This window comes from Bemisia tabaci, chromosome 7, assembly GCF_918797505.1.
Source record: "Bemisia tabaci chromosome 7, PGI_BMITA_v3".
Taxonomy (NCBI): domain Eukaryota; kingdom Metazoa; phylum Arthropoda; class Insecta; order Hemiptera; family Aleyrodidae; genus Bemisia; species Bemisia tabaci.
Genome location: NC_092799.1, coordinates 45,111,101 through 45,134,386, shown reverse-complemented (window position 1 = coordinate 45,134,386; position 23,286 = coordinate 45,111,101). Strand labels below are relative to the sequence as shown.

At 40.1% G+C, this 23,286-nt stretch overlaps 1 protein-coding gene across 12 annotated transcripts in view; it reads right to left on the bottom strand.

The window, feature by feature from the left end:
- Ndae1 (Na[+]-driven anion exchanger 1) overlaps positions 1-23,286 on the bottom strand; it is a 139,501-nt gene that overhangs the window by 65,267 nt on the left and 50,948 nt on the right. For 8 of the 12 annotated variants that reach the window (XR_002009748.2, XM_019055367.2, XM_019055366.2 and 5 more), the window contains exon 4: positions 14,416-14,538. Coding sequence is in view for 10 of the 12 variants with exons in the window: in XM_019055367.2 (XP_018910912.2) it covers positions 14,416-14,538 (123 nt within the window). In the remaining 2 variants the exon portion in view is untranslated. Of the gene's footprint in view, positions 1-1,085; positions 1,111-1,167; positions 1,192-1,437; positions 1,530-11,717; positions 12,667-14,415; positions 14,539-23,286 lie in introns of those variants that run through there. The other 4 variants (XM_019055371.2, XM_019055373.2, XM_072303024.1 and 1 more) reach the window with 4 other exon arrangements.

The window sequence follows — 23,286 nt, the reverse complement described above, 5'->3', positions numbered from 1 at the left end:
GTAAATTCAAAGAGTGGGTACATCGACCTGGTATATCAAGTTTCTGCGATTTTTTACGGCAAATCGGTAGATTTTCGGGATGTGGATTGCTTACTTTCAATTCATGAATGAATAAAGCATGGACATGGTTGAGCTTCTTTGCATGAAAAGACGTTTAAATAACAAAATCAAGACATATTTAATACAATTGCATTTATATCGAGTCAATTTCTTTTCAATAATATAACGGGATTTATAATACCGGTGATTTGGGTATTTTAACCCCAAAATACCTTTAAATCGACTTTATCTTCTAGGAATTCGACAGAATTTTTCCTTTCTTCGCTTAAATTTTTCCGTAGCACTTTTCCTCAAGAATCTGATAAAATTTTGCTTGAGGCGGATCAAAAAACTTAAATTTGTTCGAATAGCTTTCTAGATTCACAATACACGGTCTCGTCAAGGTGCGTCGTTGACCTTGTAGTGTTGTATCGTGAATTCTCCTGTTGTGCTGCTTGCCTTTTTTGAAATCTCTGTAAATGAAAACTAAAGGGGTTGATATGTGCGAGTTAATGACGCGCCTTATCAACACATTGTGTTGGAGTTCACTGCTTGTTTTTTCTTTATTTTGACTGAAAGGGTTGTTTCTTGTCTACAAAATTGGCTTTTTTATAGTTAAACCCGTGTGGATTTAACTTAGAGTCAGTTTTTTTAGTTAAAGAAACGTTGTTTTGTTTCGTTAAGTTTTGATTAAAAAAACGATACCAAAACAACATTCCTTGAACTCCAAAAAGTGACTTTAACAAAATCCGCACGGAATTAACTTTAAAAAAAAAAAAAAAAATTGTCAAAGAGAAAGGACGCTCTAAGTCAAAATAATATCTCAAGATTTTTTTTTTTTCAGTGTAGATGTGATGGGTTTGGATTTAGATAGAATATTCAAGAAATTTGTAATCTTTCGGTAATTTATGAGATTGAGTTTTTGTCCTTCAGTTTAGAATGGGGAGATTCATCCAAGTTTAAATGGAAACTTTGATTTTAACTATGGAGAGAAATTTCGAGGAAGATTGTTTCTTCTATGTGCGTATCAGTCCATGGCCTCTTACCTTCACACATACATTCTGCTCGGAAAATTTGCAATTATTTATGGCACACCTTTAATTATTTTTTGTTCACTACTTCAAATACCTCGTAAGGGATATCCCTCCGCTTTAAATTAGAGCCCAATCTCCCTGCTTGCATTCCTACTTAACAGTCCCCAAAGAGACCCGTTGTTTAAGACCATCAAGTTCAGATCGCACAGCCGAGAGTGGACCCCGGACCTCCTGATAGAAGAACCGGTGCTACAACCACCACACTACAAAGAACCGACGGAATAAAGCAGAGAGAACACTTAAATCCGTGACAAAAATTAACCGCGCCAGATTAAAACACAATTAAATCTTGATTGGAGCTTACACATTTCTAATGAACGTCACTATTGAAATCAGTCTCAAGACACCCAGTAGCGGGAAACACTTTCAGATATTTGGAAGTAAACAATGTTTCTAGGAGTTTTACATGCCCGAAGTACCAGTAAATCAGTAAGTCATGCTTACATCCGTAGGAAAAATTAGCGAGCGTGTTATGTGTCACTTTTAAGTGGGCAAAACTCGGAACGACATGTGAAGCCTCGAGCTCAATACGTTGCCTCTCTGACGTAATGACGTACCTCAATTTCCACGTAAACCCTGTTTCACATGTGAGTCCATGATATCTGGGGCTCATTATGTATTCAAGATAAGCCCTTATGTCAGAAGAGCGACGAATTTACACAAATTTGGCGTAAAGCCTCATCGGGCCTTCCGCCGATAACACGTGCAAAAATCCAATAACGTAACGCGGTACAATACACCGCCACCAACATTTCATACGAGCGCTGAGCGTTCAGCACCACGGTAAGATAGAGGTTGGTCGCATATTTTTAACTGCTTGGTTTTTTTTTTTTTTTATCGACTTATTCTTTCTGAAGTGAGACTCAATATTACGTGGAGAGAAGGAGGCATGGGTTGATACACTTCGAAGTTTCTTCTCAAAAAAAAAAAAAAGAAAACATGAAAAGAGTTTTTCTATAAAGCAATTAAATATACGCATTTTCCGACGTTAGCCATGGTGTATTTTATCACTCTAGATTCCGTCCTTCCGGCGGTATGCTCCTTAAACTGAATTTTGACGGTGTCGCAGTTCGCAACCGCGTATCATGTTTGTGATGTCTGAAAATCACCGCGACCATTTTACCTTTTTCAAGGAGTACGAATCGACATCATCCTTGAGGTTTCCGCAGAATTTTCTTTGCAAAGAGAAGAAAATTCTCGGCAGTCGTTAAGAATTGCCGTTGAGTTTTCCATTTAAAAAATTAAGTATGACAGAAAGTCTGAAACGATGCAAACCGAGATACGAGGTTGCGGACTAACACCGCACCGTCGATTTATCTCTCCTATGCGCTTGAGCTAATGTCTTATAGCTCTAATTTGTGACAAAATGATGCAGCATTTGCTTTTTTAAAGAATGATTTAACTCGCTAGTTTTGCTGCACCACTGAGAGAAAAGTTCTATGCCCCGATGTTGAAGCACTAATAACAATGTAAGACAATTTTGCGTGAGTTACGAGCTACCTACTGATATCGAGGAAAGTTTGCAAGAAGTTTCATCAGCATTTAGTCAAGTTAGCAGCTTTGAACAATGAAGGAAAGTAAAAGCAAGGTGAAAGTTGTGACGACAAAGTTCAAAGCTCTCATTGTGCAAGAGGATGGCTGGAAATCATTTTCCGGTAAAATTTCGATTTTCTATCCGTAATTTCTCTGTTTAATTCGGCGTTATTTTATAGAAATAAGCAAGGAATGTTACAAAGATAAAATATGCAGGAACACGTAGGCAAGAGAATGGCAACACTTTTGCGGGAAATTAATATCTGTGAGTGGTAATTAACTCAAACCGCGATACATTTGGCGCATCGCCCAGAGACAAAATCACTGCTCCGCAGTATTATTTCCTCTGATGACAAATTTAATAATGTGCGATATATTTCGAAAGTTAAAAGGCAAATGAAAACATATGATTTCTTTCCTACAATGCAATGAAATATGATGCAATAAATAAATGCAATATTTTTAATAATTCTTGAAATAATGAAGCAAAATCACGATTAATTATAAAATAAAATAAATTTACAAAGCCATAACCTTGCGAATTATTTAAATATTTCGTTATTTGCAAGGTTACGGCTTTTTAGATTTATTTTAATTCATTTATATTTGGCCTTGCTCATTGCGAACATGTTTGAACGATTAATTATGTTTATAATATTTTTCTTCGCGGGGCATTTCTCCCATCATTGCTTAGTATGATGTAATTCTAAAACTAATGGATATAGCCCAAGTTTATAGAGTATGGGTATTTAAAATAGATGATACAATGGACTCCGTTTCGCCAATAGAAACTACAAATTATAGCTTAGTTTGGAAACAAACTATGTACCATTAGTTTCCATGCGCGAATAAGTTGTTTTTACGGATGAGCCAGAAATATGTATTTTCTGATCGCGAAATGCATTCCAAATGGACTGCGTTAAACAGAAATAAACAACGCCACATCAGCTATTGCCAAATGAAAAAATAATACACTAAGAAGTGGCCCGAACTGTATGTAACAAGGTGGAGAAATGGTGCTGGGTCCGCACCATTTCGTGGGGAAAATCTCTTGGCTTTGTTTTTCCCACGAAATGGTGTGGACCCAGCACCATTTCTCCACCTTGCTATTGCCAACTTTATAATAATCGAATATTGGAAATTTAATTTTAGACGGTTGTGTAGATTTTCGTGCAAATTTCAGTGAATTTTCTCCAGAGTACGAAGAAACTTCCGTTAAATTTTCAAAGGAATACGCACAAACGAACTCTCGTAAAAAATTGAGTTGCCCAATTCAATTTGGCAATAGCTTATATGGCTTGGTTGCATTCTGTTAAACGCGGTCCAAACTATCTTAGACCTATCTAATGAAGTGCATTCTGCTTCATAACTACCACACAAAAAATTATACTGCAAGATACCTACAACCTGAGCTCATATTCGAATTCTTCATTGAAAACTATCCCGAAATGATGTATCAATTGTCACAGTAAAAATGTAAGCTCCACACTTACATATACACGTTAAACCCCATAAATTCAACGTGGGTGGTCTCTTTATCCTCTCCGCGAAGTGAGAGAAAGGAATGTGAATCTCGGAAGCAAAACCGAAATCCAGGCGCCGGCGCTATGTCGAAATTCTCGGTAAAGGCGGCACCTCATAAAGGAATGAAGGTCAAGCATAGGTTACATCGTGTTAGCCTATTTTCTCGCGACCAATGAAAACCCGGCACAGAAATGGCCATACTCTGTCTATAAAGGTACTGTAGTCCGCCGGGAGAGCCGCGGCATTGCGCAATGCGTGAAGTATCCCCTTAGGTCTGTAGGCGTCAGAGCGTGTTCCGAGCTGGCAGCACGTCGCGTCGCGCCGCGCCGCAGCGGACTTGAGTACCTTTATAGGCAGAGTATGGCCATTTCTGTGCCGGTTTCTCATTGGTCGCGTGAAAATAGGCTGACACAGTGTTCTTACGGTTGTAAATAAACAAACAAGATAGCTATTATCAGCTAGCAAGTTTGAGGTAATGCACATCTTACATCCTCCTGTGATTAAGGCGAAAGGCGATTTAACAGTGTTTTCATGTGTTTTTTATGTGTTATTCGTAGATATGCTAGTTTAAATTGTTACTGCCGTATAATTGAAATTTTTGTCAAAGTTTAGCTTCTTATCAATGTTACGGCGGGTCGCCATCTTGTTTGTTTATTTACGGCCGTAAGAGCATCATGCAGCCTGAAAACTCGTTGACCAATCAAAAAGTGGCACAGTTTTCCTGTAGTTAAAAGGTACGAATGGCCATACTCTGTCTATAAAGGTACTCTAGTTGGACGTATTTCTATCAAACGAAACTAAGCGCCAATTTGAGTTCCTTTTGAGGAATATAGAATCCCGGATAGCGCGTTCTGTCAAACGGACCTAAGCGCCATGGAAAAGCATTGCGAGTATAGGATGGAATAAGCCGGATGCCCGATTCCGCCGCCAATCCAAGCCCCCCTCTACCTTCCTCACCCGATGGCGCTTAGGTCCGTTTCATAGAAATACGTCCAGTTTTCAGTGGTAAGATCTTTTTTCACCAAAGAGATTGAGCTGACAGCCTGTTTTCAAATCCTACCTCATTCTGGCAACTTCTAGTTCGACGCTGTAGTACGGTCACAACGAAACTGATTACGTTTCACGAGCTCCATTTTTCACTCGGCGACGAGATGGTTATTGCGCCTGGAGTCCGTTGATAAAGCTCCGCCGCTCGCAAACTGCCATGACTCCTGGCGCTTCATAACTGTCGGATTGTGTGAGGGAACTTACGCTCGGATGATGAACTAATCACCGTTTACACCGGAAGCGTGGGGAAATGTTTGCACGATCTGACAATCCGGCGATCTGACGATAATCATTATTTCTCCGGTGATCACGGCTACGGATACGGGAGTGTTTCACTCCGCGCCGTGTTTGATAGGATGGTTTTAAAAGGCAAATTAGGTCAAAATACATTCTTGCTAAATAGAATTAAGTTTTCTGCGGATGATTTGCCAAGAGACGCATTGAATTGGTGGAAGCAAGTACGCAACGCCGTATCAGCAATCATTCTGCGGAAACAAGGTGGAGAAATGGTGCTGGGTCCACACCATTTTGCGGGGAAAACAAAACCAAGAAATTCCAAAAATTATAATTAGAGTCAAAATTAAATTTTTTTGAACTCTAAAGCGTACCAGTACGAGACTGAGTTGGATTCACTGCCGAGTGTGAGGTCTAAAAAGGCCCAAACCGGTATAGATCTCTCGGCGTGACTCCAACTTAATATTCCAATGCAAATTGCCTGAGCTGAACACTTTCCCCCCTCAGTTTCGTACTGGTTCGCATTACAGTTCAACAAAATTTAATTTTAACTCTAATTGTAATTTTTGGAACTTCTTGGCTTTGCGAAATGGTGTGGACCCAGCAACATTTCTTCACCTTGTTACATACAGCTTGGGCCACTTTTTAGTGTTTTTTTCCCCATTCTGAGGAGAGTTAGGGCTGTAAAACGTTTGAAAACTCTTCAAATGTGAAAAGAAAGATATGGGTTTTTTTAATTTTGAGTACAAAGTATGTTTTTTCCTTTTTTTCACTTCAAATTCTACACAAGTGGTAATCTTGCTCTTTCTCCTACCGTTTATGATTTGGGTGGTTGGAATCGATCAAATGGGTCTACAAAATAATAGAAGGAGACAAAAGTTGAAATTTCAGCCTTTCAATTTCCCATCGAGGTTTGAGCATATCATGCGGCTGCTGCAACTTTCAAGTTCAAAAGCTCTATCATTCAATTAACTTGAAAGGGTCAGTTCTCTGTGGTGAAATTGACCTAATATAGAACATTTCATGAGATATGCGGTGAGAGAGGGGGTCCACGGTCTTTCTAGCGACATTGATGTTGATTTCCGCGGAAAACGGAAGGCGAGGAGAGCGGGATTCTTCAGAACAGCTCGGATAATTGAGTCAAGTTGTTCTTATTTCCGTCATCGAGATTGAAGCACATTAACCCTTCGCCTCGGCGCTCGCTTAATGCACTCTTCTCCGTTCCTCCACATGCATCGAGTCATCACCCTCCGTTTTGAACTCGAGGGATGAGCATCATTTGCCGGGAAAAGTCAATCGTCTCGGTCAGTAACTCAATCAAAAGGCCCGTCGTGCAGGAAAATCAAAAGACATAAGGCCCTGTCCACACGAGCGTGGTTCGAGGAACTTATTCGACGAACTGCTCAGTTCCCGGAACTTGTTACTTGAAAGGAGGGATGCTGTCCACACGAGTTTGCCCGAACTGGAACCGGAACTTCAATAAAACTATACAATTATTGCAAAATAATAGATATTTACGGCCGCCATAGTAACAAAAATTAATGCCAAGACATGTAAAGGACGTAAAAAACAAAAACACACAAATTCACATCAAATGAAACATATATGTTTCATACAGCTTCTACATATATGTAGAAGCTCGAAGTACGGGGGAAGTTCCGGGTTTAGGAGGAATAAGTTTTCAGCTCAGCTAAAAATTGTTGCGGGAACAAGTTCCTGGAACTAAGTTTCGCGAACCACGCTCGTGTGGGCAAGGCCTTAAAATGGTCCTGATGACGTGCATTTCCAGGAACTGTTTTCGAGGGAGCTTCGAACGGTTCAGGGTGCCATGAAACGCGAGGAATATACCTATCGTTGGCAATGACGTGAAACCACGTATTGATGGCGAAACTACAAAAATGCGTATCACGGATGCGGTGTTTTGGAATCCCTGCTCCGATTTCATTTTTTGAAATAAGGCGGAACCAACATCATAACTTGAAATTTTCGCAGAATATTCTGCATAATGAGTAGAAAAATCACTGTAATTTTAAAAAAACGACGCTCAGTAGTTTCCCATGTAGGAAATAAAGTATGACAGGAAGTCTGCAACTCCGCGGTTCCAGGACATTTGGACTGCATTTTGCAATTTGGTCTTATAAATTCTGGCTCATCTGAAAAAACACTTCTGTGCGTAGGGAAACTAATGGCACATACGTTGTTTTTAAACCGGGCTAGAATTTATAGTTCCAAATTGCAAAACGTAGTTCATTTCGTCGACGATGTTTTGTCCGCGCACCTGTTTTGTCCAGTAGATAACGTCCACGCGTAAAATAAGCAACAGTGACTTTGTCCAAGCTTTATATTTTAGTCAGTATGTAAAATCATATATTGACACTATCAAAATGAGAAAATTGAAAGAGAAGGAGATGTTGTTATGGTGACTCATTTTTCTAAAGGATATGTTACTTTCTCCTTTTGATTCATCTTTTCAAATTGTTATGGGTGAATATATGGTTCAATTTCTTTCCTTAAAATTTTCGACGTGAAGTATTGTAGTATACCTTATATACACCTTTTTTTCTTTTTTTAAAATGAAAATATTACTTCATTTTAAAGACATTTACATTTTTAAAACGTGGCAAGTCCTTGCTAAGAGATGGTACCGATATTAATATCATTTGGACAGCATTTTGCGATTTGGAATTGTAAATTCTGGCTCTTCTGGAAAAACACTTATGTGCATAGGAAAACTCTTGGCACATACGTTGTTTTTAAACCGGGCTAGAATTTATAGTTCCAAATTGCAATATGCAGTCCATTTAGCCGTAGAGGTGTTGAAAGAAACTGTATAAAAATGAATAAAAGAGGAAAAGATAAACAAGAAGCACGCAATCATCGGTATTTTTACATCGACCTTTTAGAGTCAAATGCGTCCAATTTTGAGCGTTTGGTTGCGTGTGCATCACGCTGCAGCACAGCATAAAATCACAAAATATAAAAGAAAAAATTAAAGTGCTTTAGAAGTAATAAATTTGACACGGAACTACCTTAATATTCACAAAACACATATTATATTTTCCTTTACATATTTTTTTCCATCGTTTTAAACGAGAATTATCCACGCAGAGTGTGCAAACATTTCAAAATCACGAGTTGAAATATGCTGACTCCGCGAGTTTAAATATACATATTAGAGTCGAACACAGAGCGAATTGGCCTCCAAACCTGAGTGGATACTTCACGCATTGCGCAATGCTTGAAGTATCCACTTAGGTTTGTAGGCGCCAATGCACGTTGCACGTTGACCGCTCTGCCACGGCGCCGGAAGCAACTATTTCACCACAGAGGTGTTGCTCAGTATCATACGAAATTGAAGGCGCTCCAACATATTCACAGTAAAAGGCTTCCTTTAAGAGCACGGAGCTTCCCTCGCAAAATAAATCAAGATACTCCGGCTCAAAAAGAGAGCGGTAGTCAAAAAACTCAGTGAGTGATAGCATCCGTATTTAATGACGCTTAGCATACTTTTTGGATGTCGTCAGAGAAAAAAGTGACTCGATTTAGGCAGAAACATTCCTGAGTATGCAGTCAAGAAGACTATATTTTGAATCAAGAAGAAAGTAGCTGAATGAAAGCGGGTCTCTGTTTGATGGAAGTGACTTTTCTTTTCATGTAAGTATCTTCTTTTCTTTAAACAAGCATAATTTTCTTTATTGATTCATGAGGAAATTCTCTCGGTGGTAAATTCGAGCTTATTTCTGCTTGAATCAAGTCCTCCTTCCTCTAATGAAGTTCAAACATCATGCTAAACGTTATTGAATACAGATACTAGAACTTACATGTATTCACATGTGGACTTATTAACTTTGGGTCTCAATTGGTAAATGGACCAAAATTCACCTGCCAAAAAAACGCGTGGACGTAAACTACTAGAAAAAACAGGTGCGTGGACGCAAAATCGTTGTCGAAATGTCCTATAACCAACTCCGCAAACCGAGATACGCATTTCTGCAGTTTCACCATCGGTATGTCAATTGCGGTTTTTCCGATTTTACTTTTCGAAGAGAAAAAAGCCAACTTCGTACATTGTTTATACAAAATAGTCTGATAACAAAGAAAGAAAATCAAGGAAGTTTTCAAGAAATTACGTTGATTAGTTTTCCAAAAAATACAATAAAAAGTATGACAAGAAAACTGTAATGTCGTGATTTCATTCTTTGGCCATTGATATGAGAGATTGGGACATTTCGTGGAATGTTTCATTGAATTCACTTTCGATGATGTCAATGAAGGGACCTCAAGTCGTTATGAGCCAAAATTGCGAAAATCGGACTCACCCTGAATTTCTAAAATCGAGCGTTTATTTGACGGCAGAGGGTGTCTGTATATTTGACGAAACTACTTGGTTGCAGTTGGCCATCGAAACTCCTAACAACTTATCTCTAAAACCAAAATCTAAATTATTCATGATAATTAGAGTTTGGATCCTGGCAAATTACAGCCACATCAATTTCGACGTTGAAGTGTAAAAATTGAAACCAAGTTTTGAAAGGTATCGAATAAGCTCCTGTTGATAAAAAGATCAATTCTTGAAATACGGCTGTGTTACTATGGTAGTTCTGATGAATTCATGAGAGATTTTTTAATATTACATTTTACTCTGTGACACTGGCAACTAACATTTTAATCGAAGATGTCTTTTTGACGTACAGAAAAAACTACGGATTAAAATTTTAGTTAGAAATTATTCATGTATCTGAAGTTACTTTTATGCATCGGCTGAAACTCTTCACCTCTCTTAATTTAAAAATCTAAATTTTCGTTTATACTCCTATTTTCAAAATTACCTGTAAAGACGTTAATAGCCTGAGTCGCTGAATGTCTCAAAATTATAATAACTAACTAACTAACTGTATAAGCGCGAGGTTTTTATTCAAATTTTTGGGAAAAGAAAAAAGTTGAAAGTTCAGCACACATACTCGTAAAGTAAAGATGTGGCCCGCTATAAAAAGTGAGTGTAGTATGAAATGAATCATGAATAATGTTGCAGCGACGAAACTTAATGAAATATTTATTGTTTGAAAAGTAATTAAGTGAATGCCCTGCATCCCTGAGTGAACTTGGCAATTAATAATTTCAAAAAGTTTCACTAAGTTGGCGGAACGTGAAATCATTTTAATGGCGCACCTAGTCAGCATCGCCTCGAGGGCTCGTAAATTCAATGATTAAAAGAACTTCCGACGGGAGTTTATGGATGGTGACAGTGAAAACATTGACGCTAGCAAAATTAAAATACACACTCCAGCATTGCGATACTTCCACTCTTTAGAATTTTATGCTTAACCAATGCCGAATCAGTGAATCAGTTGAAACAATCGTGTAATAAATCGTGGAACAAAAATGTAAGTTCAAGGTGTTAAATTTTGAATTTCCTGAGACAGAATTTAAATATTTGATTGTGTCAAACTACAATAATTGGGCGGAGTTAAACAGAAAGGAATCAAGCCACATCGGGATCGAACCGAGAAAAAGAGGTTTAAAGTTTGGCTCCTGCATAAGACTCAATGTAAAAGATAAACTTTAAGTTCTGTTTCTGCAAAATTTGCTCCAACAAAAACTTTGAATTTTTGGCGATAGATAGTAGAGCAGTGGCTGAGTTCAAAACTACTCATAACTCAATTTTTTCCAAAATGTGGATTGGTTCCTTTCTGCTTGACTCAGTCCAATTGTTGTGAGACTTGCGTCGTCTGCCTAGGCGGTGTGCAAACCATGGTGTCTTTCACCTTAGCTTAATAAGACAAGAGCTTTTCAACTTCTTTTCGCTCTAGCAAAATTATGCATGAGGCCATTCAAAGTAGGAAAAAAACCATTGCGAGTGGATGATGATGTCAACCGACAGTGTTTTTTTCGACGGATACGGTACCTTTGTTAATATTAGACTTTAAAACTTGAAAATTGGAAACTTCGTACTTCTTTGCTAACCTAAAGAGTTCAACCAGCGGCGAGGCATGAATTATTGATTGTCGGTATCTTTCCATGTGAAACTGTGGTAAAGAATCGATTATTAAGGTGTTGTTGCGAACATCCTGTTTATCGATCCTTTTCCCTAGTTTTAAATGGCAAATCAATCGATATATCGCAAAGCACGCCACGCCACTGATTTTAACCATCGAAATAAAATTTTAAAACTAGCGGACCTGACTTATTGACTACTATCATTCACGCCAAGCTGCGTGATGTACTGACTTGATTTTCAATGCTTACGTTTTTTATCAGCCATGGGAAATACTTCATCGCTCTTTTCCTTATCAGCCATCTGAAGCTCATCGTCGTTCTTTTCCTTATCAGCCATCTTATGACGTCCGAAGTTGCACTATTAAATATATAAGTAAGCCAGCATGCGCCAACGCTGACTCTAAGCAATCGAAGATATTCTGGTTTAATCCGGCGAAAACTTTGCCTCACACAACACTTCACTGCACGGTAAAAAACTGAGCTACGTCAGTGAAAACATGAGATTTCCTCTGGAAAGAAAAACCGAACTGTATCCCTCATGTGGTTCTTTGTTTACAGATGCACATTTTGGTATACATTTCACCTTCAGCCTTAAATAAAATTATTAGCTTCGAACTAATAACCGAGAGCAGCAGAGCTTTACCGAAGCACTTCTACACTTTATCGCGGTTTAGTCTTTTTTAAGTTATGAAGCGTTATTTTTTGATAACAAGATTCAGCTTTCAATGCTGCCGCACTAAGAGAAAATCTCTGATCACACATTTGGATATTGCCAAATTTCCACCGATACAATATGAATTTTCCGGAAGGCTATTGAACTTTCCCCTCTGAATATTTTAATAACGGTTCACTTAACTTGCCAGTAAATTAAAGGAAAAATAGGCTCAACTTCTCGCAGAGAGACATTTTTTATTCTAAAAAAGTAGGCAACGCTTAAGTTCTCATGTTGTGTCCCTCCGCAACTGGGTAGAATTAACTTTATTTAAATCATGGACATTTTTTGACTGAAGAACTAAAGAACATAACCAAGGAATTTTACGATTATTGTTGATGATTTTTAGCCAAAACTAAGTATCAAAACACAAATTAAATGGTGATTTTTGACCAAAGTATCAAATTATGACTACAAACAACATGCAGGGATAGTAATATTAGCCGAGCTCTGATGAAAATAAACACATTTCCCACGCGGAGAAATATGTCAAGTTGAAAGTCAGCAGTGGGTAAATGACTGATAACAGAAATAAATACCAAGCGGGCGGCGCGGCAATTTGAGATTGCCCTTGGCCTCTTCCGAGATCATTGCCAATTTACTCTGTTGCTCTCTATACTGTAACACTTTTTAATTAGAATATTATCTACACTACCGCTTGTACTTTACGCCGATCTATATTCCATGTTACATTTACGCATTACTGTCGAAAAGTTTCCCAGGAAAACATCACAATTTCCGGGCTATAATCTTGGATAATAAAAGAAAAAGTGTTTTAATTGGAGAATTCACAACATTACCATGTAATATTCAAAAACCTGTGTCATATTTCCAAAATCTTATTCAGGACTCATTTAAGAGAAAACACCTGTCGGTGGCCCAGAAATCATGGAAATCGGCTCAGCGAAACGGTGGAACAAACTGTGATAAATATTAAAATACTTTAAGGGGTCAGAGAGCTCATGGTAATGATACTAAAAATTATTTGCGGGTTTTGATTTTTTAGCAGGAGTATGTAATGTACTCGCATTGAGCATAAAAACACTCATAATTCATTTCTCTCGAAAAGGTGACTTGGTTCGCCCTGTTGAAATTAGTTTAAATACATACATATAATGCGTTGGCATTGCAATAGTTCTAAAAGGCCGTTTACAAATTTGAAACGCTGAAAATCGGATTTTTTTACTCCTTCCTCTTCTCATTTACGCATCCGTACTAGAGGCCTACACTCCTTTGAAAAAATGACTTAACACTTTAATTACTTCCGTTCCCTGAAATTGAAGTGTAGTGATCAATTTGAATACAAAATTGTCACCTTGCATAGATTTTTCATCTGACATTTTTGGAGAGTTGACGCGAAGTGCCCCCCCCCCCTCCCCTCCACACGATGCACCCGTAACGTGGGTTCAGACAGTCCAGAGCCTTCTTCGCCCCTGTCTAAAGTGTCACTAATCTTATGAATGACCCTCAATAACGTCACTACCATTCTACGACGGCGTTAAGGGTCATATTAAGTTCTTATGGGCATTTTTCACATTCATGGACGATGCACATGCCACCTATGTGCATTCTAGCGCGGTCGACAAAAAGTGCACCCTGACGAGGAGATCATCGATTCATCGAGACAGTTTCTTGCGTGATAACCATCTTGGTTGTAAAACCCGATGACGAAGAATAAAACAAAAAGCGGATCCGACAGATCGGCAATACTGGTTTTCCTTGGATTATATTTTGCAATAAGGATCCACTATTTCTGGCCCGATTTAGAAACAACGTACATGGCATTGATTTCCCTATGCAAATATCGACGGTGCAACTACCAAACCACGTATCTCGTTTGCGGTGTTTAAAAATCTACGCTCACATTTTATTTTTTTGAAGTAGACCGAACCAATATCATTCCTTGAAATTTTCACGGAATTTTCTCCGCACAAAGAGGAAAAATCACAGGAATTTTCAAGACTGAATGTTAAGTAGTTTTTCATTTAAAAAATAAAGTATGACAGGAAGTCTGCGACGTCGCAAACTGAGGTACGTGGTTTGGTAGTTTCACCGTCGATATGTGCTTTTGTGGGAGAGCCAGAGATTGTGGCTCCTTATTGCAAAAAATCCATTTAAACTGTGTTGAATAATCGATTCTTGTTGGGGCACTCGCCCACTCTAAGAATCGATACATTTCCATAGATTTAAATGGAGAAAACAATGTTGCCGAGTTGCTGAGTGAAAGAAACTTACATGGTCGCTCCTCCTCCTCATCCTCCTCGTCGTCGTTTTTGTTCTTGTTCTTGTGTCGGTGGTGGCGCCTGTGCTTTTTCTGCCCCGGTAGGTGGACGCCGATGAACATGGCTGCTCTGTGACCTGAAACAAATCCGTCGCCGACATTAGCGCACTCACCTTCGCAATCTCTTATAAATAGTTACACGTAGGTGCCGGATCAGGTGAAACCGAGCCCACGTTTTCTGAGCCGGTGCCCCCGTTTTCCGGAACTAGTACCGAATGGGCCTGTTGCATGCAAGAGATACAGCCGCGCGAATAGACTTTTCAGAGGTTAAATGACACGAAAATTTCGATGGTCACATTAAAAAAGTCTGAAATACACGCCTTACTGCGCAATTTGCGTTGTTAGGAACGCGCTTTTTCAAATTTCCCGCGTCTGGGGGCAGTTTTCTAACGGAAACAATTAACGGCAACTCGCGGCTATTTCCGGTCAACTAAAACTGACAACATAACCTAAAAATCGGAGCTCGTGACATCGTGAAATGAAATGTAGGAGGATTGCGTTGGATATTTAAAAGTTGATCGATTTGGTGACCGCATAAAGCGTATATGGACCACTATAAGAGATAACGTTGGGTTTGTAAACAAACTGAAGGAAAAAATAACAACAACAACAACGACTCGGCATCTTCCGGAAATCACCGAGCCCGCCGTTTGCTCGTTTCCGGTGATTAGAAAACTGCCCCCAGACGCGGGAAATTTGAAAAAGCGCGTTCCTAACAACGCAAATTGCGCAGTAAGGAGTGTATTTCAGACTTTTTTAATGTGACTATCGTAATTTTCGTGTCATTTAACATTTAAAAAGTCTATTCGCGCGGCTGTATCTCCTGCATGCAACAGGCCCATTTCGGAACTTTTTAGATTTTCATGGTTTTTTTCACGGAAGTTTTGAAAATCCCGGAATGCTCCGGATCTTTTGCAATTTCCGGAACTTTCTCGGAACTTCTGAAAAGATTTCAAAAGAATGCCGGAACTGTTGACGGACATGGAATGCATGGAGCACTGCCCTGAGCTTGGATGGGATCATCGAGAGCCGTATAAGCATGGAAATGTTCCTAAACAGCTAGAAGGAACTACGTCTGAATGAATTGAGGCATTTGAAGGACAAAGCGCACAAGTGCAGTTTTTGACAAAATTGAGGTATTACACGGAGAAAAAAACTTCGTGCGTGGGACCCGCAGTTTAGGTCATATGGATCTCTGAAGTTTTCGGATTGAGCATCTGAACACTTTAGATCTAGCTGTCGAGGTTCGGATCACACATCTGAAACTTCAGTTCTTACATCTGAAGTACTTCGGTTTTCACATCCAAAAAACTTCGGTTCTCACATCCAAAAAACTTCGGTTCTCCATCTAAAGTACTTCAGATGTAAGAACTGAAGTTTCAGATGTGTGATCCGAACCTCGACAGCTAGATCTAAAGAGTCCAGATGCTCAATCCGAAAACTTCAGAGATCCGTATGACCTAAACTTCGGGTCCCACGCACGAAGTTTTTTTCTTTGTGTACTGCTTTCAGCTAAAACTAGTCTTAATGTATATTCCGTGAATAATTCACGTCCAAATTCCCATTATTAGGAAATTATTTTTTAGGATTCTTGGTCTTTTTTAGGATGAAAATGAACAATACCATTTTTAGGCGATTGAAATAAAATCGGTCGATTTTTAATCATCCGAACGATTTCCAGGAGTCTTCCGGCTGATTTGTGGCAATTTGACAAGGGACGGAGGCTTAATTGGACGTATTTATACGAAAGGGAACTAAGCGCCAAATTTCCAAATTTCAGTTTTTAACGTTACTGGATTCTCCATGTAATAGGCTGCTCTCACACGTAAATATGCCCCCAAAATACTAATTTCATCCCCTGGAATCAGCCCCTGAAAAATCGCAAAACAGGGAATCAGCGATTACGAATAAAATCAAAAGGAACTATATGTAATTCCCTTTGATTTAATGCGCTAACCCGGATTCCGAATTAAATCAAAAGGCGCTATCTCCACTTGATTGACGCGCGCGCGGCGAAGCTTGGTGGAAACTTGGTGAAATTTAGTACCGGGGGGTATTTTTGGACGGGAAACTCGAATTTCGGGTCAAATTTTGAAAATTCAGAAATCCAAGATGGCGGACATGGCCTAAAATGCTATCTCGGCCCCTATCCAGCCGATCTTGGTGAAACTTGGTATCAGGGGTATTTTCGCATGGGAAACTCGAATTTGGGTCAAATTTTGAAAATTCAGAAATCCAAGATGCGGACATGGCCTAAAATGCTATCTCGGCCCTTCAGCCGATCTTGGTGAAACTTGGTATCAGGGGTATTTTCGCATGGGAAACTCGAATTGGGTCAAATTTTGAAAATTCAGAAATCCAAGATGCCGGACATGGCCTAAAATGCTATCTCGGCCCCTATCCAGCCGATCTTGGTGAAACATGGTATCAGGGGGTATTTTCGCATGGGAAACTCGAATTTGGGTCAAATTTGAAAATTCAGAAATCCAAGATGCGGACATGGCCTAAAATGCTATCTCGGCCCCTATCCAGCCGATCTTGGTGAAACTTGGTATCAGGGGGTATTTTCGGACGGGAAACTCGAATTTCGGGTCAAATTTTGAAAATTCAGAAATCCAAGATGGCGGACATGGCCTAAAATGCTATCTCGGCCCCTATCCAGCCGATCTTGGTGAAACTTGGTATCAGGGGGTATTTTCGGACGGGAAACTCGAATTTCGGGTCAAATTTTGAAAATTCAGAAATCCAAGATGGCGGACATGGCCTAAAATGCTATCTCGGCCCCTGTCCAGCTGATCTTGGTGAAACTTGGTATCAGGGGGTATTTTCGGACGGGAAACTTGAATTTCGGGTCAAATTTTAAAATTTCATAAATTCAAGATGGCGGATGTGGCCTAAAATGTTATCTCCTATTTAAACGCGCATCGCCAAAAAATCCCAGATGTCGTCCCCTGAGTGACGGTCACATATCGACCGTGCGTTCCCTCTGGCTCGATCGATGTCAGTGTGCACTGACATGGACAAGGGGCTTTTAACGAGCGAACAAATTAACGAACCCATCGGAATCACTTAATTTTCATTAAAATCACTGTTAGGTACTTTATTGGAATCGGAACAGTATTTAGAAATTCATGAGTATTAAGAGCGCGCTGGAAGGATTACGTGGTCAAAAGCGTGACCGTCACCTAGGGGTTCGTCAGGCCCCATCTTGACTTCCTCGGAGACGCGAGTTTAAATGGGAGCTCAGAATACGCAACTTCGAACTTGTTTTCCGTGGGTTAATAATGTTTCAAAAAATCGGAGAAAATTCCAGCGAACTGTGCGTACTCAATCCTCCAAAAAAATGCAAAAATTAAAAATTACTGAATAACCTCATTGTTAAAATTTTAAACTCCGATATGGCGGATGTGGCCTTCAACAATAGCTCAATGCCTGAATCGTTTGTGTGAAGTTCGGTATTAGGGGCTCAAAATGACAACAGAAACTGTTTTATTTAGATACGAAAATTTTAACATAGGTAATCAGCACATGAAGGGAATTCACGATCCGACGCTGCTAGGTAAACCACGCACCTCGACGAGGCGGTGTATTGTGAACGTACACGGAGAAAAAAACTTCGTGCGTGGGACCCGAAGTTTAGGTCATATGGATCTGTGAAGTTTTCGGATTGAGCATCTGAACACTTTCGGTCCAGCTGCTGAGGTTTTGATCACACATCTGAAACTTCAGTTCTTACATCTAAAGTACTTCGGTTTTCACATCCGAAAATTTCGGTTCTCACATCCGAAAAACTTCGGTTCTCACACCTGAAGACTTCAGACGTAAGAACTGAAGTTTCAGATGTGTGATCCGAACCTCGACAGCTAGACCTAAAGTGTTCAGATGCTCAATCCGAAAACTTCAGAGATCCATATGACCCAAACTTCGGGTCCCACGCACGAGTTTTTTTCTCCGTGTAGAGTGCCATATATTTAAAGTTTACAAACGTGGAAATTTCCACATCTCATCCACATTGGCAAGATGCAGCGGGAAAGCAGATTGAGGTTAGGTAGGTATATTTGGGCTCCCACCACCTCCGGCCTTCACAACCCGGCCCGTGCGCTTTACGCAGGTTCATTGGCGGCCATTCTAGACGTGTAGTGCGTTTGTTTAAGAAATAGATATCATTTTAAGCCACATCCGCCATCTTGGATTTCTGAATTTTCAAAATTTGACCCGAAATTCGAGTTTCCCGTCCGAAAATACTCCCCGATGCCAAGTTTCACCAAGATCGGCTGGACAGGGGCCGAGATAGCATTTTAGGCCATGTCCGCCATCTTGGATTTCTGAATTTTCAAAATTTGACCCGAAATTCGAGTTTCCCGTCCGAAAATACCCCCTGATACCAAGTTTCACCAAGATCGGCTGGATAGGGGCCGAGATAGCATTTTAGGCCATGTCCGCCATCTTGGATTTCTGAATTTTCAAAATTTGACCCGAAATTCGAGTTTCCCGTCCGAAAATACCCCCTGATACCAAGTTTCACCAAGATCGGCTGGATAGGGGCCGAGATAGCATTTTAGGCCATGTCCGCCATCTTGGATTTCTGAATTTTCAAAATTTGACCCGAAATTCGAGTTTCCCGTCCAAAAATACCCCCGGTACCAAATTTCACCAAGTTTCCACCAAGCTTCGCCGCGCGCGCGTCAATCAAGTGATTCAAGTGGAGATAGCGCCTTTTGATTTAATTCGGAATCCGGGTTAGCGCATTAAATCAAATGGACCTACGTGCAAAAATCCCCTATATCTCGCTTAATATGCATTTTTTCCTAATTTTGGCAACGTACGTAATTAGAGGAACTCTTCAGCTTTCAAACAAGCTAAAGTAAACCAAAATCGGTCCATTAGTACGGAAACGCCAATTGTTTTAGTCAAACTTGCTTTACTGAGAAGTTTGGAAATGGCGTTTAGCGCCTTTTTGCATAAATACGTCCAATTCTCTTAATAACATTTTCCGCGCCGAAGCTACGGAGCCCATTTTCTCAAAACTTCATTTTTGCACTCACCGCTCTTCTCGCTATCACGGCAGTGTAGGTGAGTAGTCCAAGCACCGATCTTTGGTGGCGCACAAAGTTGGCAACACTGCATTTTGGATGGCACCATACGGAATCTAGATGCACGTACGTGTCCCTAATGGCCGTAACGATCCCCGTCACCGCGACGCAGGAACTGTCGCTCCCCATTCAACGTGTCTCACATCCCTGATTCCATGCATGGAATTACTGGAGAAAACTATTTAATCTCAAAATAGCATAACCGGGTGATCTGAACTAGACATAGAGTGCATGAAGTCGTAATGTAAATGGGAGAGCTGGCGCCATGTTCTTCGTCGACGAGTTCCGAGCCCGGTGTGCGCCGAGCTTTGGTCGTCACTTTTTCCATACATTTTCGATCCAAAATGGCGATGTATAATACGTAGTAATGCATGTGTTGCATGTAATGTAGTAGTTGCATGTGTGAGGAATTCGCGATTTGACCATTGATTCTTATGTAAAAGTTCGCGAGAAAAACGATGGTGCCACTGGCTTCTCTGAAATCAACTCCCAAGCTCAAAAAAAGGTTTCAAGTTGAGGCCGTAGTGGAGGGGATATCCCACTCTATCCTGAGAGTCCACCTCTACATCAAGACAAACTCTCCATACAATTCATGCAAAGATAGGGAGCAAATATACGAGTATTGACAGAGCTGTCACTTTATTTGGGGACTCTAAAATTGCTAATGCATTTGCTCTCTATCTTTGCATGGAGAGTTTGTCTTGATGTAAAGGTGGACTCTCAGGATAGCGTGGGATATCTTCTCCATTTTGGCCTCAACTTGAGAGCTGTTTTTGAGTTTGGGAGTTGATTTCAGAGAAAACCAGCCGCGCCATCGTGTTTGTCGCAAACTTTTACACAAGAATCAATAGTCAAATCGCAAATTCCTCACACATGCAACACCTCCATCCCTATCCTATTTGTCTACATCGGATGGTCGGGTGCCCGTGTATCGAAAACAACCGATTATAAATCGAAAAGATGACCGGACGTGATACAGGAGTCTCGAAATTCGGGACCTGGATAATGTTTAAAAGTGGCGTCAGCTCTCCCATTTACATTACAACTCTGTGTGCTCAATGAAACTAGATGCGTTTTGTCAGTGATTTAATAAGTAGGTAGCCACAATCGTTTACATAAGAATGACAACGCTGAGAAATTAAGGGAAAAATAGACTAAATAGTTTTTTCCTACACTCAGTCCGATTTATGGCGTTGCATAATTCCTACCACACATTCGTTTCTTCTTTTTACTGAAAAACCATAATCGTCGTCAACTTTTGAGGGTTTCGATGATTTTTTTCCATTGAGCGACAGATATTCTGTAAAAATTTAATCAATACAGCTAGTTCATCGACTTACATAAAATATTAAGCTGTAATTTCAAACTTTACATTTCGAGGCGCGCGTTTTTATAAGGTGGTCATTGGATTACATAGTTGACGAACAGTTTATTAATCCATAGATGCCCAAGTCGGGTCAAAGGGACCAAAGGTTTGCTAAAAGTTTTGCTGAAAAGGCACGTGTTTTAGCCTAAAACACGTGCCTCGAGGCTTGCATGGGACTGATACATACGAGCTTCAGACAAACGCCTACAAAAACATTTTAAAAGAATAGTCAGACGTCAAATTGAAAAAAATCCAGAGTCAATACGATCGATGAGAGATGGGATAAGATGGGAGAAGCGTGCTCAGGCCTCCTCTTTAAAATTTTCTCCCGAATCTGAGCAACTTCTCATTGACAGCGAAGGTAGGAGCATTGCGAGTGTATGCCGAGCGCTACCGCGCCTTCAATTTTACAGACGCAACACAGACATCCATCAAGTACGAATAGTTGTATCTCTGCGCCGTCATTAATACGCGTCCTTTCCTGTGCTCTATTTCCTCTCTTCTGGGAGAGTTACATGTGGTGCGGCGGGTGAAAAAGGAGTTGTGAGAAAGTGCCAGTATGGAATACAAAGGCGAAAATGTCAGAAAAATGATTTCGTACCCTCAAAAACATATAAATAACATTGATAATACATCAAAAACTATCAAAATCATAGTATTTACATACGGGATAATTTGATCTGACTCGAAACTTATAAAAAAAAGTCTGGGGTTTCTGAGGTTAAACCTCGTAGCCAACATTACCGGATGACGTTTCTCGACATGATTATGCTTTAACTCTCCCCATAAAGGAACTCGAACTCTGTTTAAAGAATAATGTGAAAACCAATTCACGAATCATTCGCTTCCTTCGTGTTTGAACACGGTGAATGATGTTTGAGCTATTAATCGGAAAGGCACACGAGAGGAATAAGAAAAGCGAAATTTCACTTTCACAATCATCTCGATCGACCGGGGTTGCCAAACCTCTTTGCACTCTGTTTGTACGATGGATATTTGTGCTAATTCTGAAGGTAAATTTCCAAGGACGCGGCAATCCCGCAACGGCCATGAAATCAAAATCTTCCGCGGTCGCACGGGGGCCAATTAAATGCAGGCAAAAGATATTAGACTTTGAAATCGCTCGCTATAGCTTCGTGCTCGCTCCTGCTAATCTCCGCTACCAAGTTTAAAGCTTTGCGGGAGCCCGAAGCCCCGAGAATCGACGTGGCTTTGCATCAAACGTCTCTTTAGCATCTAATTAAGCTCCCGTTTGAAATTCAAGGCACAGAGGTCCGTGACGTCAGCCGGGGCTTTTCCTCCGCGTGTAAAATCGGATCCCGCGCTCATCTCAAAGAGGACACTATCTGCCGATAGATTCAACAATACTGCCGTGCTAAGGAAAAACGCCGTATGAACCTCTGGCGTTGCCAAATTTCCTTTGATAAAGCACGAATTTCCTGGTAAATTTATGAATATTCACCCTTCGATTTTTCAGATTATTTTGTACGCAACTTCACCTAAAATTCCTGAAAATTTCAAGGGAATATATTCAAAACTTCCCTCAGAAATAAACATTCTATAGAAAGAAATGTGGCAACTCTCGAATGTTCTTACGGCGTTCTTCCTTAGCACGGCAGAATACGATCGGGATGTTTCAATGAAGGATGATGTGAGCGCATCCTTCCAGCGGGCTGATTATTGAAATCGATAGACACAGCGATAGACAAAGAAGACATAGAAAGTATGTAGCAATCCTATTGGTTGAAATAGGTAGTTCCTAGAGACCATAGGGGGGGGGGGGGAATGATGGACTAACTATAGGGTTTCTCGTGGGTCACCGATATTTAGTCTTTAGTTACCTCTTATGTCTATTGCAACCACCCGCTCCCACCAATAGGATCACTCCATATCCCTGTTGTATCCTTTGTCTATAGCTTTGTCTAACAATTTTAACAATCAGCCCGCTTTTGACTTTCATTTACAAAATTCACCATTCGTTTTGTAGCAAAATTTCATCGATTGAGTGCGTTAATTTTTTTAGGATCTCTGAGTACAAAAATATCAAATTGTCTTTAACTGTTGGGTTCAGTGTGCGTTTCAGGTTGCCGAGTTGCCGTTAGTCAGTCTATTACCTACCTTGTTTGTCTATCAATTTCAACAATCAGCTCGTAGTACTCGTAGAATATACGCAACCGTCCGTACGGAAGGAAATTTCTTAGTGGAGCAATTTTTATAGAACTGGGTTACACAATGCCTTGCCTTTTAGTTATACTTCTTAAGCTCCGGTTTGAACTCCTCACTTGCATCCTGTCACGTGATCACAACGAAAACTTTTTTTGTTTTTTGTTTTTTATTTTTGAACGTTAACGTAGCAGAAAACGTTA